At 41.8% G+C, this 22,596-nt stretch overlaps 1 protein-coding gene across 1 annotated transcript; it reads left to right on the top strand.

Moving 5' to 3' along the window:
- The first annotated feature begins 12,367 nt into the window (after positions 1-12,367).
- Positions 12,368-20,440, top strand: TMEM123 (transmembrane protein 123). Its single transcript, XM_088522153.1, is given in 7 exon segments — positions 12,368-12,374; positions 13,346-13,411; positions 15,864-15,891; positions 17,303-17,509; positions 17,635-17,761; positions 18,241-18,401; positions 20,386-20,440. Coding segments are annotated over 7 exon segments (621 nt in total). The 3' UTR covers positions 20,411-20,440.
- Positions 20,441-22,596: the final 2,156 nt, after the last annotated feature.

Here is a 22,596-nt window from a genome sequence, read left to right on the forward strand (position 1 = left end):
AAAATCTAGGTATACCTTTTATCTTATAAACTGATTATTGAAAGTTTAAATGGTTCAAATACTGAGGAAAAAAGAAAAAAGAAAAAAAAATAGTAAATACAAAAATCCATCCCTCGTGGCCCTCCTGACCCAAAGATTACTTGAGGCAAAGGAATCACCACTCTATGCTTCTCCTATTTTAATACCTTTGTCTAGGTCCCAACACTGAGCTACACAAATGTGTTTTGGCCTAGCACAGTAGTTCTTATATTTGACTCACTTTTTACACTTTTTACAGGATATATCCTTAAATTCAACCCGTTTTTTCAGGCTTCTTTGCAATAAGTACAATAACTAAATGCTCTCTCCTGCACTTCTTTTACACAACTATTTTACCAACCTACCTCTCCCTACCTTCATCTGGCTAGTTAGTAACTGACTTATCTCATCACTTTCCTCAATATTTCTCTTTTTTCTTCCTCATTCATACATACGTGTATGCACCTAGGACTATTTTTGCTCCTCAGCTGAACAGTAAAAATATATTTGCCTCTACTGGCTGCTATTCCTAAGGAGAGAGACAAGGCTCCTAGCCCATGCTGCATTCGGATGCAGCAGAAACCAGCCCTCCAAGAGCTGAGCCCCCACTCCAGCTCTGCGTGGGAGCAGAGTTCGCTCATGGCTTTTCTCTCTTTCTGCTTCCGTTTTGCAGTGGGGCTTAATTACTACATACACCGGTAATAAGGGAATGAGATCTCCAGAGAATAATTTAATGGCATCAGTATCAGAAATACCAGCCTTAGTTATATAAATTTAAAGTGCTTCAGGTAAAAAGCTGACAGATACATGAGGGGATAAGCCACAAAAGAATGAGCTGTGCTCTGCCCCAGTACCATGCTCTTGGCTCTCCCTCAATAGTGTTACCTGGAAATTTCACCCAATCTGAATATGATTTTCTCTGTTTTTATAAAGTTATATCTTAGACATTTCAACAAAATCTGCATCAAACAGGATGTTCTTAGTGGTGTAATGCTTTCAGTTCAGCAGTGTCAATCCATAGTAACACAACTGACATCAATGGAATTATTTTGCATGTATTTATCAGAGTAAAAATGTTAGTGAAGGACTAGAGAAAATATTATCTGTTTTGATTATTGTTACGGCAGGAACCACCAGAAGACAGAGAACTCCAGATAACCACTGCTTGTTGGAAAAGGCTGGGAAAAATTATTTGGTGGGGGGAAAATTGTTAGTGTTTCCTGTCAGTTCTAAAAATAAAGATCATGAACTAAAAACAAGAAGCAGAACTAAAAACAACAGCTGATCAGGGATACAGGAAGATATGGAAGATATAGAAAAGCAGAGAACACTACAGACGTTCGACTTGGATACAGGGAGAGATACGATAGAGGGCATACACTGAATGTTATGAAATATTCATTACTTATTATAACACAAAAAGTAAAGTGCTCCCAGCTAAATGTTGATGGAGATTTTAAATGAAGAACAAAGTACTCTTTTGCACAGCAAATATCCCAGGTGTGGAATTCACTTACATAGGGAATGTACACTGTGGAGATCCAAATAATAAATGGATCTAGTAGGACTTAGACATATTTCTGTAGGATAAGGGATATTAAGCATGAAGGTCTAGGAGCAAATGGCAGCCCACTGACTGGTAAAGGAAGGATCAGTGTAAACTTATCCAGTTGTTATGCTGTAAATCTTGCTTTAAGCAAAAGGAAACACTTTATCTGCAAAGCCAAGAACTGTTAATGTAACTGAAATCTCAGCAGCCTACTATCAAAGAACTACTATTATTCCAGATAAAATATTATAGAAAAAAAAAAAAAGGAAAAATAAATAGTAACACAAAAATAGCCTCAATAATAACACAGTCAAAATGGTTATGCACACACACATCCCACTTCTTATCCCTTTCCCTGCTGTTGTGCTCCCCCTTGCCGGACACCTTTGGACCCTGAGGCTGCAGGTGTCACTCTGAGGGCAGCGTTACAGAGGCAGCAGGGTCGAAGGCTTTACCAGGGCATTCAGGTGCTGATGCTGATGGTTTCTTCTTCTTCACCTGGAGTTACTTTTATAATTTTGCTAACACACTTTCACATCTTGACGCTTTTACATTGGTCTGTAAACTCTACATTACATCAAAAAGTACTCTGTATGGTGATTTAGTTTATGTTAGATGTTAGATCTTTGGTTTTCGTTACCCTGTAATACCGGTTTTGCTGAGTTTCCAGGTGTACATTTCTTTAACAGACAGCTGGTGAGCAGCAGCTTTTAGCCCAGAGTCTGGTGATATCCTGTGCCCTTTTCTTATCATGTCTGCATTCCTCTATGCTAAAACCTGTGATCCCCCTTTTGGACTTCTGCTATTAACCTTATCTATATGCACCATTATGGTAGGGTCATAAATACTTCATGCTACAGAGACTAACTACTTGTTAGTGCCAACTGTATAAAATAAAGTAGACCACACACTTTTACAAAAATAAGCTAAAGCAAAACCAATTAGGCAATACCCACCTGGCCATTAGAAAAACATCCTGTTAGAGCTCAGCAAACTAAAACAAAGTTCCAGGCAGGGAGAAACAAGTTCAGACAACATCTGACAAGTGCTAGGGCTCTGCAGAATTAGCAGGAACCTTATGAGCAGCTACTAGCAGTGGCTGTGTTGTGTGCAGACCTGACCATGGGTTAGACGGCCCTGACCCCAATGGCCAGTCTCATCTTGCAACCTCCCTGGAATACAGAAAGGAGAGATTAAGGAGAGAGATAGAGCTCCTGTGGCAGACAGCCTTGGGACAGGGCACCAGCTAAGGACTACTTTCAGAATCACAGAATGGTTGAAGTTGGAAGGGACCTCTAGAGATCATCTAGTCCAACTCCCCTGCTCAAGCAGGGACAGCTAGAGCACGTGGCGGCATTCAGGTGAGTTTTGAACATTTCCAGAGAAGGAGACTCCACAGCCTCTCTGGGCAGCCTGTTCCAGTGCTCTGTCATTAACAGTAAAGAAGTTCTTCCTCACATGGAGATGGAACATCCTGTGTTTCAATTTGTACCCGTAGTTAGATTATAGGTAGAGCATATCTGTTCCTATAGACCTAATAAAATGTTTTCCAGCATTAGTAAAGATGTAAGGCATGTGGATATCTTCCAGAAAAATGGCTTCTAAGTAGTTACTATTTTCCACAGCTGATGTTTGAAGGAGATAAAATGAAACATCTGCCTCAATAATGTTTCAGAAGACAGAAGATACAGGAGCACAGTAGGATACAGAGGGAGGAGATTTGGCGCTCCCTCTTTGACAATCCTGCTCCTCAAATGTGTGTGCCCACATATCAAGCAAAGACAGCAAAGATGAGGAAAAATATTGACAAACCTTTACATATATATATATATATATTCTGTAATATAGAATATATATAGAATATATATATGTTCTATAATCACAGAACTAAATGAGTTTACCACCATGGTTTTTCACAACTTCAGGCTTTTGCCAGGAAGCTGTGGTTACAGCGCAGGCTCGGGCAGCAGACAGCATGGCAGGTTGCATGGGGGAGACGCAGAGCAATGAGCTCCCCTGTCCCCAGAAGCAAGGGAGGGCTGTGGCAGCAGAGGGACTCTCTGACTGCTGCTGAAACATCAGCATCAAGGAATGGTTTCTGTCCTTCAACAGCTCATTCACAGCCTGACTTTGACAACACCACTTACATCCACTGCTGTTTCACAGTCATAAAAAAACAGTGGGCTGGCTGCCTCCGTGGGAGGAGGCATCCTAACAAGGCAATGGATCGCCTTCAGAAATGATAAGAGACTGATAAATGCAACCCATCTGTGAACTCCAATGCCAGAGTAGATAAACTTAACAAAAATAGAAAGACAACAAAAGACAATAAACACTGATGAGGGAAACAGAGACAAGGAGACCGGGATAATGCAGAAGAGGCCAACAATCCATTGTTCCAGCTTCAGGAACACCATGTCAGGTAAGCAAGAAAAAATGAGACCAATGAGTAAAGGAACAAAACTCTTAAGGTGGAAATCAAGGTTTGATGTGAGAACAAAATAATAAACAACTTGGTTATGCCATCACTCCGGTCCACTTTGGGATCTTAAAAAGCATGTTGGGAAGAATGACTAGGATGTAGGCACGGCTGAACTGGAGGCCAGGGCAGCAGGACCATGACCACAGTCTGTGCCTGGGCCCATCACAGGTCCTGGCATATCTGGTGTCTGCTGCCACCTCTGCTGCAGGAGGAGGACGTGCACCCAGCTCCCACTTGGCCACTAGGCCAAGACTGACTAGCGAGCAGGGAGACTTCACCATATTAAACAGAGAACAACGAGCTGCTAGGGCCACACTGCAACCCCAGCACCCTCTCACCTTCTTGGACTCTGACAACACCAACAGAAGCTGCTTGCCTCACTTCTTTTCATTGAGCAAAATAATAATGATTTATTATTACTTTATTATTATTCACTGTAATGTTACTATATTTAACGCTGCTTCTCCATGCCTACTTGTGAAAAAAAAATAGAAAAAAGTAGTAATCATCATGATGATCAAAATACTATTCTTCAAGGGAACAGAAGGGCAAGTACTGTTTTATAAAATGGACTACATTCTGTAACATACAAAAAGCAACATGCTTCCCTCCCAGTTCTGTAGGATCAGCAAACATGCTGAGGGCGTGCTCCATCCCTTCATCTAGGCCACTGATGAATCACTTGGATGGGATTGGACCCAGTACTGACCCCTGGAGGCACCACTAGCTACAGGCCTCCAACTAGACTCTGCTCCAACCCTTTGAGATCTATTTCTGTCCTCTGCTGACAGTTTTTGTGAGTTACCTCTGCTTTATGGCTCCTGTTTGGCTTCACCTGCACCATCTGTACAAAGCCATGTATCACGGACAATGTGGATCTGAGATGCGTACATGTAGGATCGATAGATTTTGATGATTCAGTTTGGGGATTTTTATTCCTAATACTTATACAGATATTTGAGCAGATACACATCTATCTCACCAACAGAAGGGCAATCTTCATCAAACAAGGACATTCCCCTAATAGGTCAGTCTGCATCCTTGAATGAGCTGCCTAAATGTCAGTGCACCCTTAGGACACTAACAGGCCTTCGCTGCCCTGACCAGCCTCACCTGGCATCTCCATCCCCTCACTGATCCAAGAGCTCCATTTCAGGCTAGGCTTGGACCTTTGATCCTTGCTAGAGCCACATCGTAGCTATGTCTGTACCCAGCCCTGTCATCCCCTGCCCTGGGTTAGTCACTCCTTTTCATGGATGGACTCCAGACCTATAATGTAGGTAGTCTTCTCTCCAGTCCTGTTCATTGGATCAATCTTCTCATAATCTTGTTCCAACCCATCTCCCAACTGTACCCAACTGAACAATGACCTGAATGGACACTGGACCAGACTCATCACCTTGCTTTGTCTGGTGAACCCCTGCAGGGGCTGGTGGAGCCTGCACTGTCAGCACCCTGATCCTGCTCAGGTCCTGCAGGACTGCACCCTGGGCAGTGAGGATGCTGCTCCTGCCTGTGCTGCAGCCGTCCCCAGCTCTGGCTCATGGGAGTGGGGTACTCCCACTCTTGATGTTCCCTGACACTGAATATCACATACAAATTCAGGAAAACATAAAAATATCCTCATCAACCCTATTTTTTATGCAGAAAAATATATGGAAAATCATTAATTATACCAAGCATTGAATATTTCACTAAATATTCCCAGAATGTTACCATTCCATCGGCATATGAACAACTCTCAGTCACCCCAGACCTATTGTCAGAAACAGACTTGTGCAGAATGAGAACTACCAAATCACACAGAATCACTGAATGGTTGAGGTTGGAAGGGACCTCTAGAGACCGAACATGATAATGCCAAAGCAACAAATGCAAAACTCTCTGAACCTTAGTAAAAGCCCCACAATATTTTTACCTACCCCTTAGTTTCTGCTAACTCATCAGTCTTTTCCAGGAATTACCTACCTGCCTCTAACTCTGTTTCACAAGTCTAGAGGTTTTCTTTATCCCACATATTTTAACCGCACTTTTTCCCAGTTTTCCCACAGCCAGATAAGTTGATAAACAGATTTTATTCAGAGCCATGTTATTAACAAGGAGAATAAATATACTCCTCACTCTTGAGGTTCTAGAAGATGATTTTAAAACAGTATTTAGAAAAACAGTAGACGTTTTCATGCAGTTTTGTGAGCCTTTTTTGTCCATATTCAATACTCCCAGCGCTTCACCTGTTTACACTGGTGCTTGCATCCACATTTAATTCCTATTCCAGCATCATCTCTGTGTACATACTGTGAAAGTACATATTTTATTTCACCTACTAGCTCTTCAGGTTTATATTCCCTCAAGAAACGTGTAGAAGGGGCACTTCGGGATATGGTTTAGCAGACGTGGACTCGATGGTATTGACGGTCTTTTCCAACCATAATGATTCCATGATTCCATAGCACTTCGCTGTCTGTCCCCTCTCTACCGCGCTGCCTGCTGCAAACCCGGGTTTAACCCGGGCACTTGGCGGCCGCCCCCCCCGCAGGGGGCCGGGCCGTTGGGGCGGGCGGGACGGGGCCGCCCGCGCCGCGCGCCAGGGGCGGTGCCGGCGGCGGCGGCTCCTCCCCGCGCCGCGGAGCCGCCCCGGCCGAGCCCGCGCGCCGCGCGCGGCCGCCCCGCTGCCCGCGCTGCCGCCATGAGGCCGCTCGCCGGGGCGCTGCGGGCGGCCGCGCTGCTGCTCCTCGCCACCTGCCGTGAGTACCGGCCGCGGGGCCCGGGTGCCTCGTGTCCCGCCGCGCAGGGGCCCCGGCCGGGCCCCCCGGCCGCCCCGCGTGTCCCGCTCCGTCCGGGCGCGCGGCTTGCGGGGCGGCAAGCGGCTGGAGGGGGGCAGGCGGGCGGGCTCGAGTTCGAGCTTTTTCCTTCTTTCCAGCCTTTCGAGCACGATCCAGCATTGCAGATGGCATCGCCCGTTTATGTAGAGGAGACTCCTAACAAAAAGCAGGAGTTGTGAGGCATAGCGTTCGGGGCGCTTGTGAAACGAGCGATAATTACCTCTTCCTCCCTCTCCCCGCCGGACTCCCTCCCCATCCCCCCCCCCCCCCAAAAAAAAAGAAAAGAAAAGAAAAAAAGGCCAAGGGGCGTTTTGCTGATGACAACGAAAGCTTGCACGCAGTGCGAGGGGGCACAGACATGTGGCAGTGGTGGTGGCGGCGTCTCCCACCAGCTCCGTCCCGCCAGGGCCAGGCGCTGCACGAGAAGCGTCAGCCCGAATTCGGCTCCTCGGTGGCTGCTGCTCCCAATCTGCCCCAAAAGGGGCACAGAGGGGGCAGCCCGGTGCGCCCCGCTGTGCGGGATGGGGGCCCTGAGTGCCCCCCTCTCTGCGTTGGGGCCGTTTAGCGCGAGCGGCTCTTGCGGTCGCCCTGAGGTGGCCGTGGCTCTGCTCTTCAGAGGGACCTCATGTTTGGCCGCGTCAGGCTCCTCATGTCGACAGCTAGTGTGAGAGGGCAGGCAACAATACAGATATAAGAAAAGGAAAGTGAGGAATGTAAACAGCTCTGTGTTTTCCCTGTATTTACTTATGTATTTATTTATTTTTGAGGAACTTATACGTAGTCAGCTCTGCTAATGTATTACAACCTCCATTTCATAACAAAATATTACGATTTCATTTGATGAGAAATCTGCCTGGTTGGTCTTTGCAATGCGGCTTCCTGAGAACATGCCCTGGTTTAGCTCAGAGTGCAGTAAGCGCCTTGGTAAGATGCACTGACGTTACAGTACAGGAAAATAACCAGAGGGACGGATTCAAAGGCAATGGAAAAACTCCTGGGACAGGATTAATCGCATCTAAGTTTAGGCAATCCAGTGTAGACATCTGTATGTGAACTTATTGTGCAGACTCCCCTTATAATGAATTGTGGCCATTTAAGGCTTTAGATTTAGATTTATCGATTAACTACCTTTTTTAGGATGAGATGGGTTGCCTCAGAGAAGCAACTGGTTTTTGCTGTGGACAGATGCACTTGATTTAGAGTCTGCCGTGGAATCATAGCATTTGGGTCAGGCTCTTGGGTGCTTATTTTAGATCATGTTCCTTAATACAGTATGTTGAAATACAGACCTCAGATTGCAACTGCAGTAAAAGTGCATCATTCACTTGAGCTTGAATTTTCGATTACTCATAGAGTAGCATTTATATTGTATGTTCTGATTTTTGCTTTTTGTGTTTTATCTCTATATATTTAATTAGGTTCGCATCTTAGTTTCTGCCCGCTTATTCAGACACTCCTAGCTGAGGTTGATGTTGATTTCAGCATGAGTTGGAATGATTCACTAGTTAACACTACAAGGGAAAGTGTGAAATGCACCCAATACTATGAATAAGTGAGAGGGGTGTTAGTTTTGTCCACACTTCCAGTTAAGATTTTGGGGCAGACTGGTTATTTCAATATAATCCTGTTCTTTTCCTCTGCTAATAAGTTTTTCTGTATGTGTCAAACAAGTCAGTGAAAGAAACATTACCCAAATATTAGGGTTTACAAAAAATCCTTTCCGGCACTGTGTGAATCCAGGTGGCTTTGTGACATCTGAAGAGGGAGGAGAACTGCCTCTCCCCAAGAGAAGAATCAGTGACCCCATCCTGCTCTGTTCAGTCTGGCAACATCTTCCAATAATTTATCTATATACAAAGTTACTCGCATATATCAAAGTGACCTGCAGTACTGAAAAATGAGCAGCGGTATCGGCCTCCAGAGCAGTCACTCAGACCTAGAAACAGGCACGGGATTTTGCTTTCAGTGTATCCTCACTTACCTTAGATTCCCAGGTGGCAGTGAAAGGCGTAATTGTTCTCAGATTCAAATCGATGGGCCTTGCGAATCCATTACTTTGGCCCATGTTGTTTCTGTCAACTTCTGTGTAACTGTGTGCGTTTCCTCTGTAAGGCTGTGGGGTTTGTTTCACCATGTTAAGCCATGGAGACCTGTGAAAATTGCTGCTAAGATAATTTTGCCTGGCCTCTGTAATAGGCTAAAGCAATAACCTTTGTGGTAGCTCAAGAATACCACTCTGAAAAATAAATGCAAAAATCTTTGTTTGAGGCAAAAGGCAAATACAGAGTTTTGACATGGCAGAATCTTGGGTTTACAGTTTGTAAAAAGTCATCTAGCTAAGATTATAATACATTTATTATATAGGGGATTGGGAAGTTGCTTCTTTTTTTTAATCTCCAGAATTTGGATTTCATCCAGTTCACATTCTCTAATTTAACCATTCCCACCCAATCCTTGACTCATTTGGATTGCACAGAGGTTGCTGTGCAAATCGGAGAGCTCTCTGATGCGCTGGGTGCTGTCAGGATCTCTCCACTTTTGTACCTGTGGGTTTTTGTTTGTTTTTGTTTGCTTTTATTTATTTATTTATTTTTAACAATAGAAGCAGAATGACTTTGGGACAAGCCTTGCTTGCTTATGAGAGCAGCACTGCTGCAGGAAGTGTGCTCGCCTTGGCGTGCACCCGCCAACCGCAGCACTTCTGGTTTTACTGCACCTGGCCTTAATGAAGGAAAGCATTGAGCTGCCCCTCCCTGTTTTTTTATCTTTTTTTTCTTCTTTTTTAGGTTTGGAGGTTTGGCACATTGTTTTTAATATGGAAATTTCCTTTGTTCAGTTCTGTTTTTGCCATGACAATGAACACGGATACCTTTTTTCTTTTCTTCTTCTGGATCTGGTAGGAGCAGGCAATGCCACAGAACCGCTCAACTCCAGATTTCAAGCTCCGGCTTGGTGGCTGATTCTTGGCCCCAAAGAGCTTTAACTCTGCTTGTCCTCAGAGCCCTCTGCATTAGTCACCTGCCTGGTTTCTTCCCCCTTTCCTTCACATGCTCTAGCATGTGCGTGGGACTGACCTTGGTCAGCCAAGGTTTCTAGTCCTTTCACTTTCTTTCCTGGTAAAGGCCAAGAGCCCTCGCAGCTTTGTGGAGGACCAGTTGTAACCTGCGATGTCATCTTCAGCAAGAGCTCCAGTTGTTCAGAAACATTTCTGCAGAGAAGGGCACAAGTCTTTCCCCCTTGATTTAGCCCAGACTGTCCTTCCTGTCTCCTTGGCTAAAGCCTCCTGCTTTCCTGTAGGATACACACACCTTGGACTTCATTCTTTGAGGATACAGACTAGTTTGGAGATGATGTCACCTTAAGATTTTTTTCCTCATCTGCTTTCAGTGCCATGTGTTCCACTGTGACACATGCTTATGCAGTAGCCCATATTAAGATATATTTGTATGTTGTGTCTTTTAAGCTAGGCCAGGTCAGTGGTGTGTTTCAACGTATGGTTCGTTAGCAATCCTGCCGCTCTGAGCTAGGACTAATGCAGTCCTGCCTTTCCTTCCACTTCTGGTGATTTTCCCCTCTCTTGCCTTCATCCAGTCCTGCAGGGAGCCTGTTACCATTTGGCTGAGCTACTAAAAAACATTATAGTGCTGATTTAGTGATTTTTTTGTTTGTTTTTTGTTTGTTTGTTTGTTTTTGTTTTGGGTAACATTCGTTTTCTGTTTGCTCTTCATCCCGAGTCAGATCACCAAGTGAACTAACTCCAGTCCTATTAAACAGGAAAGGCAGAAACACCTTGCAAGGGTGAGGGGACTAGGGGGCTCTGGTGAAGATGTTTTTCTGAAGGATTTGCCCCTCCTGGGGAAACGGGCTTAGCTGAGCTCCTGGGGCTATTTTTTTTTTAATACAATCAGGTTAGACGTTTTTTCTTCTAAGTTCCCTAATTAAGTAGCGTAATTCATCTTGCAACACTGCACTCAGCCTTGATACTCCAGGGATAAGACACAAGTGTTTCATTGTTTATATTTGTAAACCTTGTTATTCTGACATCTTTCTTAAGTAAGATTTCATAACTTTATTACAAAATGCCTTACTTCAGCAATACTTATTTCAAGTTATTTCCTTTCCTATGATGCAGTATTGTCTCTAATGCCAAAATTGAACTGTGCTTGGCAAAAGCAGCACCAACAATCCATCCTCTTGCGTGTGTCAGTGCCAGGGTTTGTGTGCTATTGGTTTATCTTTAAATCTTACCACTTGTATGTAGCCCAGGCCTGAGAAGAGACTGATCAAGCCTTGTCAGGATAGTCTGAAGGATATAATGGTATTTCGCTAGAAACAGGACAGGGAAGGTTCTCACTTGCATTTAACCTGCCAGACACTCAGGAGTTAATGTTAATGTGCTGTCCGTCCCAAACTAAGGGATGCGACGACTTAGTGGAGTTTATTGTCTTACATAAGCTGTCCATAAGCTCTCACCTGCCTGCTATACAGATATGGATTAAAGGAGAAGATTTATGTGAGCAGTTCTTTTCCCTCTGCTATAAGTGATGATAATCCCGTTACTACTTCAGGAAGATTCTTGACTTCCTACTTGTAACTTCTTTATTGATGTGATCTGTCAGCTCCAAAAGGGAGCTCCAAACTTGGGATACTGATTATGAGGAAGATAAAGCTGAGGATGGGAGGGAATTCCTGTTTCCTTAATGGTTGGGTAGTCCAACAGTTACGCATTTTTAATGTGCTAAGAGCAGACTGGTGCTGCAGTTATATTGTCATCACATCTGGCTCTTGTCCACAGTCCTGGGGATGTCCTGGGGACCTGATGGATGATGTACTAACGTTTTTTTTTTCCTTCATAGTAATAAAATACTTAAAATATCTAAAAAATCTAAAACCTTCTATTTTTTCCTTTTTTTTCAGTTGCTCAGAGTTTTGAAAATACAGACAACTCATCAAGTACTGACATTTGTCATACGGAGGCAAATAACAATGCGCAAGGTAATACTCTTGACACTTCGGTTGCTATTCCTCAGTAGCATCCAGAAAACATCTATTTTTGTATGTAAACTGTCCTTGTAATAGTTTGCCCTGTTCACTTGTCAACACCTGTTGTGCAGAAGGGAGCACATGACTATTCGAAGCCAAAAAAACTATTTAAGAGAAGCTGATATACAATGGAGAGCAACTTGATCCTTGCTACCATTAGGTCCGCTAAGCAACAATGTTAATTCTTTGCCAGAGTGAAAAAAGAAATAAAATGGGGAAAGTGTGTAGGTAGAAATATCTGAAGGCGTCAATTCAAAATTAAGAATAATAACACTAGCTCAAAAAGTTGCTAGACTTCTAGTTGCTAGAAGAGAATGCAGGGCACTCGTTCAGCTGATTTTAATGTGAAAATATATTCAAGGTCCACAATATCTGTGTTCATTGATACAGTACAGGTTTATTTCTTAGCATAAGAGAAAATACTGACTGCCTTTTGCTTAACGGCCTTAAGCAATGGCTGGTATTTAAGCCATCTATGTGCAGAACACATTCTCGAGTAATTTTTTTTTCTCTGTACTCCTTCACTCCTCTCATTTGCTGATGATGAACAAGTGGGATGTTTTTTGAATACCCTGCTCATTGATTCACTCTGTGCATGTGCTAACTCCATGACTGACTCACACCTACATTCCTAGCAGTCCACGTGGCTTCACTACTCCTGCATGAGCATGCAGCCTGCATCCAGCGCTCCCAAGGTCGCAGAAATAAGAAATAAGCATTCAGAACTTGGGGAAAACTCAGACCTGTGTTCTTGTTACAGTATTGGATCTGTGTGGGAAGAGTTCAGCCCCAGGCACATCCATGGCTTATGCTAGTGTAAAAATAAGTATAGTTGAGGAGAGGATTTTAGACTCAAATTTTAGAATTTAGTAATTTAACCTGCATTTTAATATCCTGGATATCTGAATGTAAGTGTTGTCTCCAGTACTCCCAAAACAGGGTCCCTACTTATGTGACAGTGCTATGTGCCTAATATGAGCCTAGTTTGTAACACAGCTGCAGCAAATAGAAGAGAAAAAAAAAGGGGGGAGGGAGTTTAAAAAACAAAAAGATTGAGGAGCAGGAAACGAAACTGAAATAGAGAGAAAAGCTGCACAATCCATAAGCAGGTCAAGAAAGTCATTGTGAATCTACTAGTGCAGCAAATGAAAGCTGAAAAGAGCAAAAAGAGATGTGGAAAAAACAGATGTAGACCATGTGGGTAGCACTGTGCCTATAATGTAGCCTTGTGCCTGCTGCACTGAAGTGTGGAAACATTTTGCGGAGGGATAAAATCATCTGCTTTGATTTTTTGCTTTGCAGTCACTCCCTGCTTTGTTATCACTCGTGGCTTGCACACGTGGATATCCTGAAGGCAGTATTGTTCTTCAATTGTAGCATGTTCAAATTGATAGTCAGTAATTCTTTCATGTTTTCTTCTTGTACTTGAAGGGACCAATTGTTCATCCAGTCTCGTTATTGCCTCAAACACACAGTCTACAGCAACATCTATAGCAGGTACGTATCTGTTCATCTGTCCATCATTATGAACGTAGAAACTAATACAAATTCTAAAGAAATAGGATCAAAAATGGGCATTTGAGAGAAGCATTATCATCTTATGAGACTGAGAGGCAACATGTAAAATAAGTCAAAAATGATATTGTGATATTGTACTGTTTTCAAGTCTAGGTAGGAGCCATGCAAGAAGAACTGGAGGAATTTTGTTTTGATTTGTAATGGTCTTGGTCTCTAGGCAAACTTCTTGCATTTTCGGGTTGTTGTGCAAATAGGGCATATCTGTTCCTGCTGTTTCACAGTAAATAGATTTAGGGTATGATAGACATGGCTGCTCCGGTTTCAAGGGAAAAACTCCATTTTCTTTTAGGTAAGACTCATGGAACCCTATAAAACAGCATAGCTCCTAGCACAAAATGCTGGGAGTTCAAGCAGGTTGTGTGCAGCAGAGCTAGTGGGTTTTTTTGTGTATTGTTTTGATGTTTGTTTCTTTCACATCTTGGCAAAAGAATTGTCAAAATGAACGCAGCTAAGGCTGTTGCAGTCGTGAGGCTTCCGCATAAATAACCTGTTTACAAAACACATCTTTGTAGAAAGACGCAGTAGCTTTATTAGATCAACTAATAGAGTCTGACAGCAGGTTTTAATTTTGATACACAAACGGCTCTTCCACTTGAATTTGCAGTGTTCCAGGATTTGGCTGTGTCAGTGTGAGATTATTAAAAAAGGAAAGTGAGGGGAGGGAAGAAGAAGAAAAAACATCACCCAGGACCTCTGCAAAGCAAGGAAAAGGTGCAGTTCTCTACTGCAGAGTGTGCACTGTACCAGTTAAGGCATGTCGAACTGGTAGAGCAGAGAGGTGAGATTTTTGTAATCCCCTTGTTGCCTGAGGCCCTTCTTCATGTTTAAAGCCACTGTTAAACACAGGTGTTGTATCCACCCTTCAACTAGTTTGTGAGTCTTAAGTTTCTTGCAGAGGTCTGAGCCTTACTTTTTCTAAATAATAATAGTAAAAATAACAAAAATATGCCCAAGTCCTTTACTATTCAGCACAGTGCCAGCCTAACAGAGAATGATATGCTTTGCCTCACACAATTCGAGTCATATCCTTTTGCCTTCCCTTCCTTCTTTTCCTTTTTAGAGCATGTTCATAAATCAGACTGTTCATGTATGTCAAACTAAAGATTGGATTTTTATACTTAATTCTGCTTACAGCCTTTTTTTTTTTTGAGTGGGGGGATCAGCTATGGCAGAAGTAAAACTGTCCGTAGTATTTTGTAGGGAAAAAGCTTTTCCATCAAAAGAGCAGATTATTTTATGAATAGCATCTGACAATTATATGTTAACACGCTGCTTATAATTGTGTGTGTGTTTTGAGATGATAGTTGTGCTTTTGCTTGTTGAGTTAGAATGTAAGGGAATATTGCATGGCTCTAATAATTCCTATCAACTTTACACTCTCTGTATAGCTTGGTTGATAGGATATAGCATAACTGTTTAATCTTTAAACATGGGTGTCATGAGAAGCAGAATAACAGGTTTTTTGTTTTTCTTGTGTGTTTATCATTTTTTATGAAGCTTCGTAATTCTGAACTATGTTACTGGCATGTGTCCTTTTAAAGAATAAAAATCAGCTGTCAGCCTGGGTTTGTTTAACATGATACTCTATGAAGCCCAGCTGGCGTTCTGGGAGAAGTAGAAGACAAAAGGACAGATGTTACTAGCAAATGTTCTTTCATCTCAAGCCTAGCAGAGTGCTGTGGATAAGACTTCTCAAAGATGTAGGAGAACTGATTGGTCCCTGTCTCATGTCAGCTTCCCTAATTCCCCAGATGCCTCTCAGTGCCTCCCACTGATGTTTTGAAGTGGTTGGTGTTAAGTACATTGCAAAAGATAAGTCTGCAGAAACGTAGCCAGCTTTTAGTATGAAGGTTTCATACCAAGTGCTGTAATCTTGATAAAATAGGAAAAAAAGGGTCAGTAGGCAGAAAGAGAGGGGAATACCTGATGTGCAGTTCTGCTAAAGCTCTTCATGCCGACAGCTTGGGTATTTTTTGTGCTGAGTCTGTTTTATGCATAGTCGTTTAATGCTCATGTATTAACTACCACTCTTTGTAATACCACTCGTTAACATGACACCTGGAACCATTAGCTGTTATATTGCTTAGAAACATGAGCCAGTTTGGCACTTAGAAAGCATATGCTTAGTTGACACGTGAATTTAAGTTTGTCTTTTTTTCTTTCTGTTGGTATGTTTAATATAAGAAGTGTCCTAACTACTGATTTCATCTCCTATAGTTGTAGATGGTTTGCATATGGATATCTGTATTTTACCTGTTTCCTACAATGAGGAGTCATTTGATATTTATAGATAGTTGTGCCTTTGGGGGGTTTGCTGTCAGTATTAAAATGTGCCCTGAATTTTTCAATGTATTTTACACATGCTTCCTAGAGGAACTGAATTTCCTAATTGTAACAAGGTAAGCATGAGTGTAGTGCTCTAACTATTCCATCTCAATGAATGTTTCTCTCAGAGCATTTCCTAGGGTTATGTCAAAATATAGTAACATTAAAGAACAGGGAAATAAATAATGCTTATTAAGGGGTGAGTGGCTTTTTTTCAGTAGTTTTAATGTTATATGTCTCAGAAAACTTTTCTACCAGTTCCTTTTTGACAGTTTGCTTTGTCTTATTGTTATTTCTGTTTTTGATGTTCATATCTGTACTGGAAACAGTGATTCTTAAATCTTAGCAAAGATCTCATTCTGTGGATAGCTTCTCACACTTTAAACCATGCTTTTAGGAAGATCAGTTTATAGAAGCATTTTAGATACTGTACACAAAAAGTAGAAATTATATATCGAGTTTACTGAGGAAACCATTTTCTCTTTGTTTGTTCTACTTTCATACAGTTTCAAGAAAACATGGGTATAATTGGGCATTTGAATGGTTTGAAGTAAAAATGTAATCCAGATGAAAAGCCTCTGTTGTGTCTATAACTTCAGAATATGGATTATTATTTTTTTTAAATAATGCAGAAGTAGACAGCTGTTTTCCCTCTAAAACACCTCCATATGTAAAAGCTATTTGACTCATCGTCTGCTTAGAGAAATTTTAGTTACGTTTAGTTATGTCTCATTAGTTCCATCTTTGAAAAAAAATATTCTGAAGATTATTCTAGCTGTTTGTCTTTAAGTTTTATGGATCAGTGATTCATTCAAAAGAAAATAAAAGATGAAATCATTACTGGAATTTTGTTGGGGGAGAGGAAGTTTACATGCAAAATCTGATGTTATTAAAACAGATTTGTTATCTGAAAATGGATTTTTTGTGGTAAATTATTCTTGGTCCAGAGTTTTTATCTTGTGCTAAGATATATTATCCAAAGTGATACAAGTGATCAACTTGTACTTTTACAAGTGATCAACTTTTACAAGTGATCAACTATTTGCCTAGTGCTAACTGATTTTAAAAAAAGTGATATTATTTTTTAGATAGTATTCTTTTTAGAACCATTCTTGAGTTTGAGCCCTAGAAATCTGAAGTTAGGTCTTTTCCAGAAGAATTGCACAGGGGAATAATTTATACTCAAGCCTGGATGTGTAATGACAAATTCATTGCTACTCTGTCTTTATGTTTCGATATCATAAATGTAATGTGTCATTCTAGGAGAATACTTGGAAATTCATTTCCGTAAGGAAAAAGAAATACCTAGGCTAACTTAGAAGAATCTTTTTGTCTGCATTACTGAGAAGTTGCTGTTTTATGAAGAATGTGCATTCTATGAGTTCAAACAATTTATGTCTTATGTATTATTTTATTTTTAAATTTTTATGTAATTATGTATTCTGTTGTTTTGTTTGATACCCCTTTGCCATACCAATTTTACAGGTACCCTCCCAACTACCGCTCAGCCCACCAATGCCACTGAGCTCAGCAACACCACCCAGCCCTCCAGCAGCTCTACATCTGCCCCCTCTACTGCTCAGACCGTCCAAACCAGCAAGGCAGTAGTATCTACCACAGGTTCATCAGTTACATCTTCACAACTCAATGTTACGATGACCATTCCCAAGTTTTCTTCCACTTCTGTAACAGGTAATTCATGTAACTGATGGCAGAGACTGAGTAGAAGACCCATGCCTCAAAATACAAGTACTTCCTCTGGCTCAGTAGAGAGACTGTTAGGCAAATTCACAGCAGCGACAATCCCAGTCTTGCAGACACAGTAAGCAGTTGGACCAGCTGCTTGTAAAACCTCATCTGGTGCTTGATTGGTTTGATTGATGCATTGGATTGATGCTTGTACGCTACAGGAATCACATAGTTGTCAACCAGATGTAAAAAAAATATATAATAATGATGGTGGTAATATGCTGGACAAGAATTCAGCCTTACAAATAAGGCTTCAGTTATGATAAGCATGGTCTTACAATTCCGTTATAGTAGGTCTCCTCCAGCTTTTCTTGATGGTACAAGTTCTTACCATAGTTTTCTTTGTGTCCCTTGATGGATTTATTAGTAGTTAGATCAAAGGAGTTGACTGCCAATTGGGGTTTTAGCAATTGCTCTACAGAAGCAGTGTGGAAGGATTCTTTGTTCCCATGTCTTTGTTCTTGATATGTGCAGTGGTCATCAAAATCTGCACACAGAAACTCAGCTCTGGGTCATAGTATGCTTGGCTGGTACCTTGGCAGTTGATGTATGTAGATTTGTCAAACTGTGCCTTTATTTAATGCCTCAATGGAGAGGGCATGATATAAAGGAGTTCCTTGAAACAAAATTTGCAAGCTGAGTTAAAACTATTTTTGTTGTTGTTTGTTTTCTTCTTTTCAGCTGCACCGAAATCTAAAGCTGTTGTAGCCAAAACCTCTGGCTTTGATGTGGGCAGTTTCATAGGTGGGATTGTGCTGACGCTTGGAATCCTAGTTGTTCTCTACGTGGGATGCAAAACATATCACTCTAGAAGAGGCATTCAGTACAGAACAATGTAAGTTTTAGATAGAGATTCTCTCATCAATTTATTACTGACTTGAAGGGAACAGGGACAAGGAGAACAAACTCTCTTACACCCCGGCCTCTTTCGTGACACGCGCTAGGCTCTTCCTGGCTCCATATCGCTGGCTTCCATGAAGTCTGGTGTCAGGAGGACTTTATATACATGCACATGTGCATACTTTCAGCCTTACTATTTGCTAGCATATAAACTATTCTGCCTACATCAGTACCCTTCATGTGCTGTTTGTTTACAGCATTTTTTTTGTGAATTAATTGCTCCATTTTCAAGACTACTGGTTCTTTCTGACACTCCTTCCTCGACTCATCTTAGCTGTTTACTCTCTGACATTTCCCCCTTGACAATATTCTGTAGCAGCTCGATCTTCTACTACCTAAATGACATTGTGCTGGAACTCCTTCACCATCTGTCTTTCATACCACCTTTTACCTCAAAGCCTAATTAGAACAGCCAGTGTTGAACAATAATGGCTTAAGAAAGCTGAATATTAAATGGTTAGCTTTAACTGATTCATTTATTCATTATCACAGAAAGCTCTGAAACAGGTGTTTTTAAGCACAATATATGACTATGAATCTTTGTCCACCTTGCAAGTGAGGCAGAACAATTGGCTGATTTCTGCTATTTACTTTCTCCTCTTATCCTGTTCTCAGCTCCAGAAACCTGTCCATGAAATTATATGTAGTCAATCTACTTTCAGAATTTTTTACAAGTCCATGAAACTAGAGGAAGATACAGTCTTAGATGCAGAAGTCTGTGGTGTAGGTCCCAAAGGTATGTGCTGGATCCTCACCTTAGGTCACTTTTCTGTTCAGATGAAAATTTCAACCTTTCTTGAGCTGCAGACTGCTAATGTTTTTCCTGTGGAGTGGAGGTCCCCAAAAGCCTATTGAAAGTAGACTTTCTTTTTTTTCTTCTTTTCTTATCTTTTCAAATCCCTGAGAGCTTCAGACACTTTGTATTCAAAAAGTTGAAAAATCCTGGTTCATCCACCAACTTTTTCCAAACAACTGATGTCTCTCAGTTGTTAGGTTATTGGTAAGGGATTCTGTCTTGGATATGGTTCTTCTTTTTGGAGCTGCTTTACTGGTATTACTGGTCTCTTTTTCTCCTGCAGGATTAGCTTCTGATAGCACAGCACCAGTTTGACATTTTAGCCTTTTATTGCATATCTTTCTTTAGCTTCTTACTGTATATCACTTCCTTTGTAATGAGAGCTATTAATTCAAATGATTAAGGAAATACTATTTTCTGATTAGTTTATCTTACTGTTTTACTGCAAAATTCTCTCTTTTGTCATTCATACTCAGCTCTACTCTGCTTTCTTCCAGGCTTGCCTCCTTGTCCCAGGCTTTGTTTAAGAACTGGAAATTCTTAAAACTAGGTTGCTTTTATTTCTCCCTTTTTGAACATCATCCATCCCAACTGGAGAGGTTTTGTTTCAGCTGAGGTGATGTCACTGGACTTGCTGGGACCTGATAGTGTTCAGGCCTTCTGGTTTTTCTCCATCTTTGAACTCATGTTTGCTGGTCATGGGATTCAGGCAGTCCCTGACGCGTAACTCTAACAACAGCGCTGCTTGAATGGGTATTACAAAGGTCAGATCAGCAGTATCCTCTGAACAAAAGACTGGTAGCTGAGCTTGTCAGCTGGCTTTGATTAGCTGACACTGTTGGATACAGGCAAGAAAAGACAGGATAAAAATGTCTCAGGAGCTGCTGTTCTAAATGCGTCTACTTGAACACTGTAGGAAAGTCCAAATGTGAGAGGCTGCAGAGTGTTGACAAAGTTACCTCCTTCAGGCTTGGCTCAGAGAAGGCTAAGCTCTGTGCTTAGCACTTAGAGCAGAAGAGCCTTTATTCTTGAAATCACCTTTCCAGCAGCAGCTGGGTGGCTGTGCTCCCATGCTGGCTGTGCTGTGCGCTGCAGAACACTGACTTCTGTGTTTCTGTTCCAGTGATGAACATGATGCCATCATTTAAAGAGGCTTCAGAGAAGGCAGCGGAGGAAACCCAACCTATCAATCAATCACAGCTGTTGTAACTTATGCTAAGAGTTCCTGTTACAGAGACAATCACAGTCTGTAGAGCTCTCTGTTGGGTCTGATCTTGCTGAGAATCTCTTAAGCATTCCTGTTTTTTTTTTTTTTTTTTTTTTTTTTGCATTGGCTTTGTTAAGAGCAGGAGAAATAGTACTTTTTTTTTTTCTCCAGCATTTGTAATCAAATTTAAAGTGCACACTATGTCATTAAAGATACACAAGCTTGTGTGAGATACCAATTCAGTAATGTTATGGATAATGTAATCAAAATTTTAAATAGGCTCAATTACAAAAAACAAGCAAACAAACAAACTAAACCAGGCTTTACAGAATGTGAGTGATAACTGGTGCTTCCCCTCCGGGTCGCTGCCGCCGAGCGCCGCAGAGCAGCCCCGGGCGCGCGGGGGCACAGCCTGGGCCGCAGGGCAGTAAGTCACCTCCGGCACCGCTTACTCTTTTGTCCTGTTTTGTTAAGCAACAGTTTATTCTTCTCAAGACTTGCACTTTCACGAACCTTTAGAATTGCTGTGTGGTTTTTGCCTGTTTTTGTATAATCAAACCCATCAGAGGCGCAGCAACTTCCAGCAACCCCTGGTTCAGCTGCGCGCCCGGCTTATCCAGCAGCACCAAGAGCTCTCACACAGCTGGGCCTGCATGACTACTTTGTTTGGTGATTTCTTTTTACAGGTATGGGGACGGGGGGGATGAGTTGAAGCAGATAGATACTGTATTTTTTTTCTTTGGTTTTGTTCTTTTGGAGAAAACTGCTGTTTTTAATTTGAACAGTTTGGAAATAATTGTTCCATAGAACTGTAGCTCCTTACTTTCTCTGTAGAAATTAGAGTATTAAGTAAGTGCAACTGATTAGAGTTGCTGGGAATGTCTCACCCCTTTTGTACAGATAAATAAAATGATGTTTTTGCAGTTATGATATCATTTGTCTGTTTTTGATTCCCTAAAACATCTCTGAAACATATTTGGCATTTATAGTATATCCCTTTATGCCATTGTGACAGTTTTTGCCTAGTGCTAGTAAGTTGAAATACTTACTTTCTAATTTCACCACTACATTAAAGTGAAACTGTTAAGGCCTCAGAGGCCTCAGTACAAGACTGACCTCCTTGAGGGTAGCTGGGGCAGAGCACAGAGACATCTTCCTCCTAACCTTGCATTTGCATTCTGAAAATAAATGAAGACCCAGTTTGAAAAATAGGAGCAAGAGTGCGCTGGTGCAATGCAATAAAAACCTGGGGTGCAGATTTAGACCTTGGACATGAACATTGCCCTACAGCTGGGGACTTGAACTGACGTGCACTCTGCCCAAGCCCAGGAATTGGCTCCATTAAACTGCATTCAGAAAGCCTGGTGATTGTAGTTATGTTCCTCATGAAAGCAACTGAAATATTGTCACTTCTCTTCTGTGAAGAGAGAGTATTTGAAAGAATCTGCAGCAAGAAGCTAGAGCCTTTTAGACAAAAATCAGGAACAAAACACAGGACAGAGGCTCTTGTCTCATTGCCTGAAATCTAGCAGCATCCCAGGCAACTGGGATATAAACCATCTTATAATCTCAGTACTTCCTTATGGAAGGTTTTCCACCTTTATCTCATGGGTGATCAATAATCTAATTTCCATCATAAGTTTGTGCAACGTAATCTAACATAACATAAAAGGGCTCTGCCCTTTCTGGCCCTATTTATACTAGAGTCAGAGTCCTCCAGCTGTTTCTTCACGATCTAAATGAATTCCTCCTTTGCTGAGGGAGGCTCTGCCGTTCCCTGCTTTGCCTTAGTGCCGTTCTCCAGGGAGAATCACACTTTGTTCCAGCCCTCCAGCAGCGCTGCCCGTGCAGGGCGGCTCAGGCGTTTGGCTGCAGGAGGAGCCCTCTGGGGCCCGGCAGCCTTTGGGGGACAGGGGCAGCTCTTCAGCAGTTCACAGCATCCCTCCGGGCACTGAAAATCCTCAAAGCTCCAGCTCCTGTGCTGCATATTAAAAGTGATCTCATTTTTACTATTTCACTTCTGAATTATTAACAAGGTTGTATTCTTAATCTCTAAAAGCCTGCCCCATCTCTTTTGAAACCTACTTTCATAACTTCCTTTTTTCTTTGCTCAGAGATTGTCAAAAC

The sequence above is a fragment of the Tinamus guttatus genome, unplaced genomic scaffold (genome assembly GCF_059628265.1).
Source record: "Tinamus guttatus ecotype Peru unplaced genomic scaffold, ASM5962826v1 Tinamus_guttatus_pri_ptg000150l, whole genome shotgun sequence".
NCBI classification, from domain to species: Eukaryota; Metazoa; Chordata; class Aves; order Tinamiformes; family Tinamidae; genus Tinamus; species Tinamus guttatus.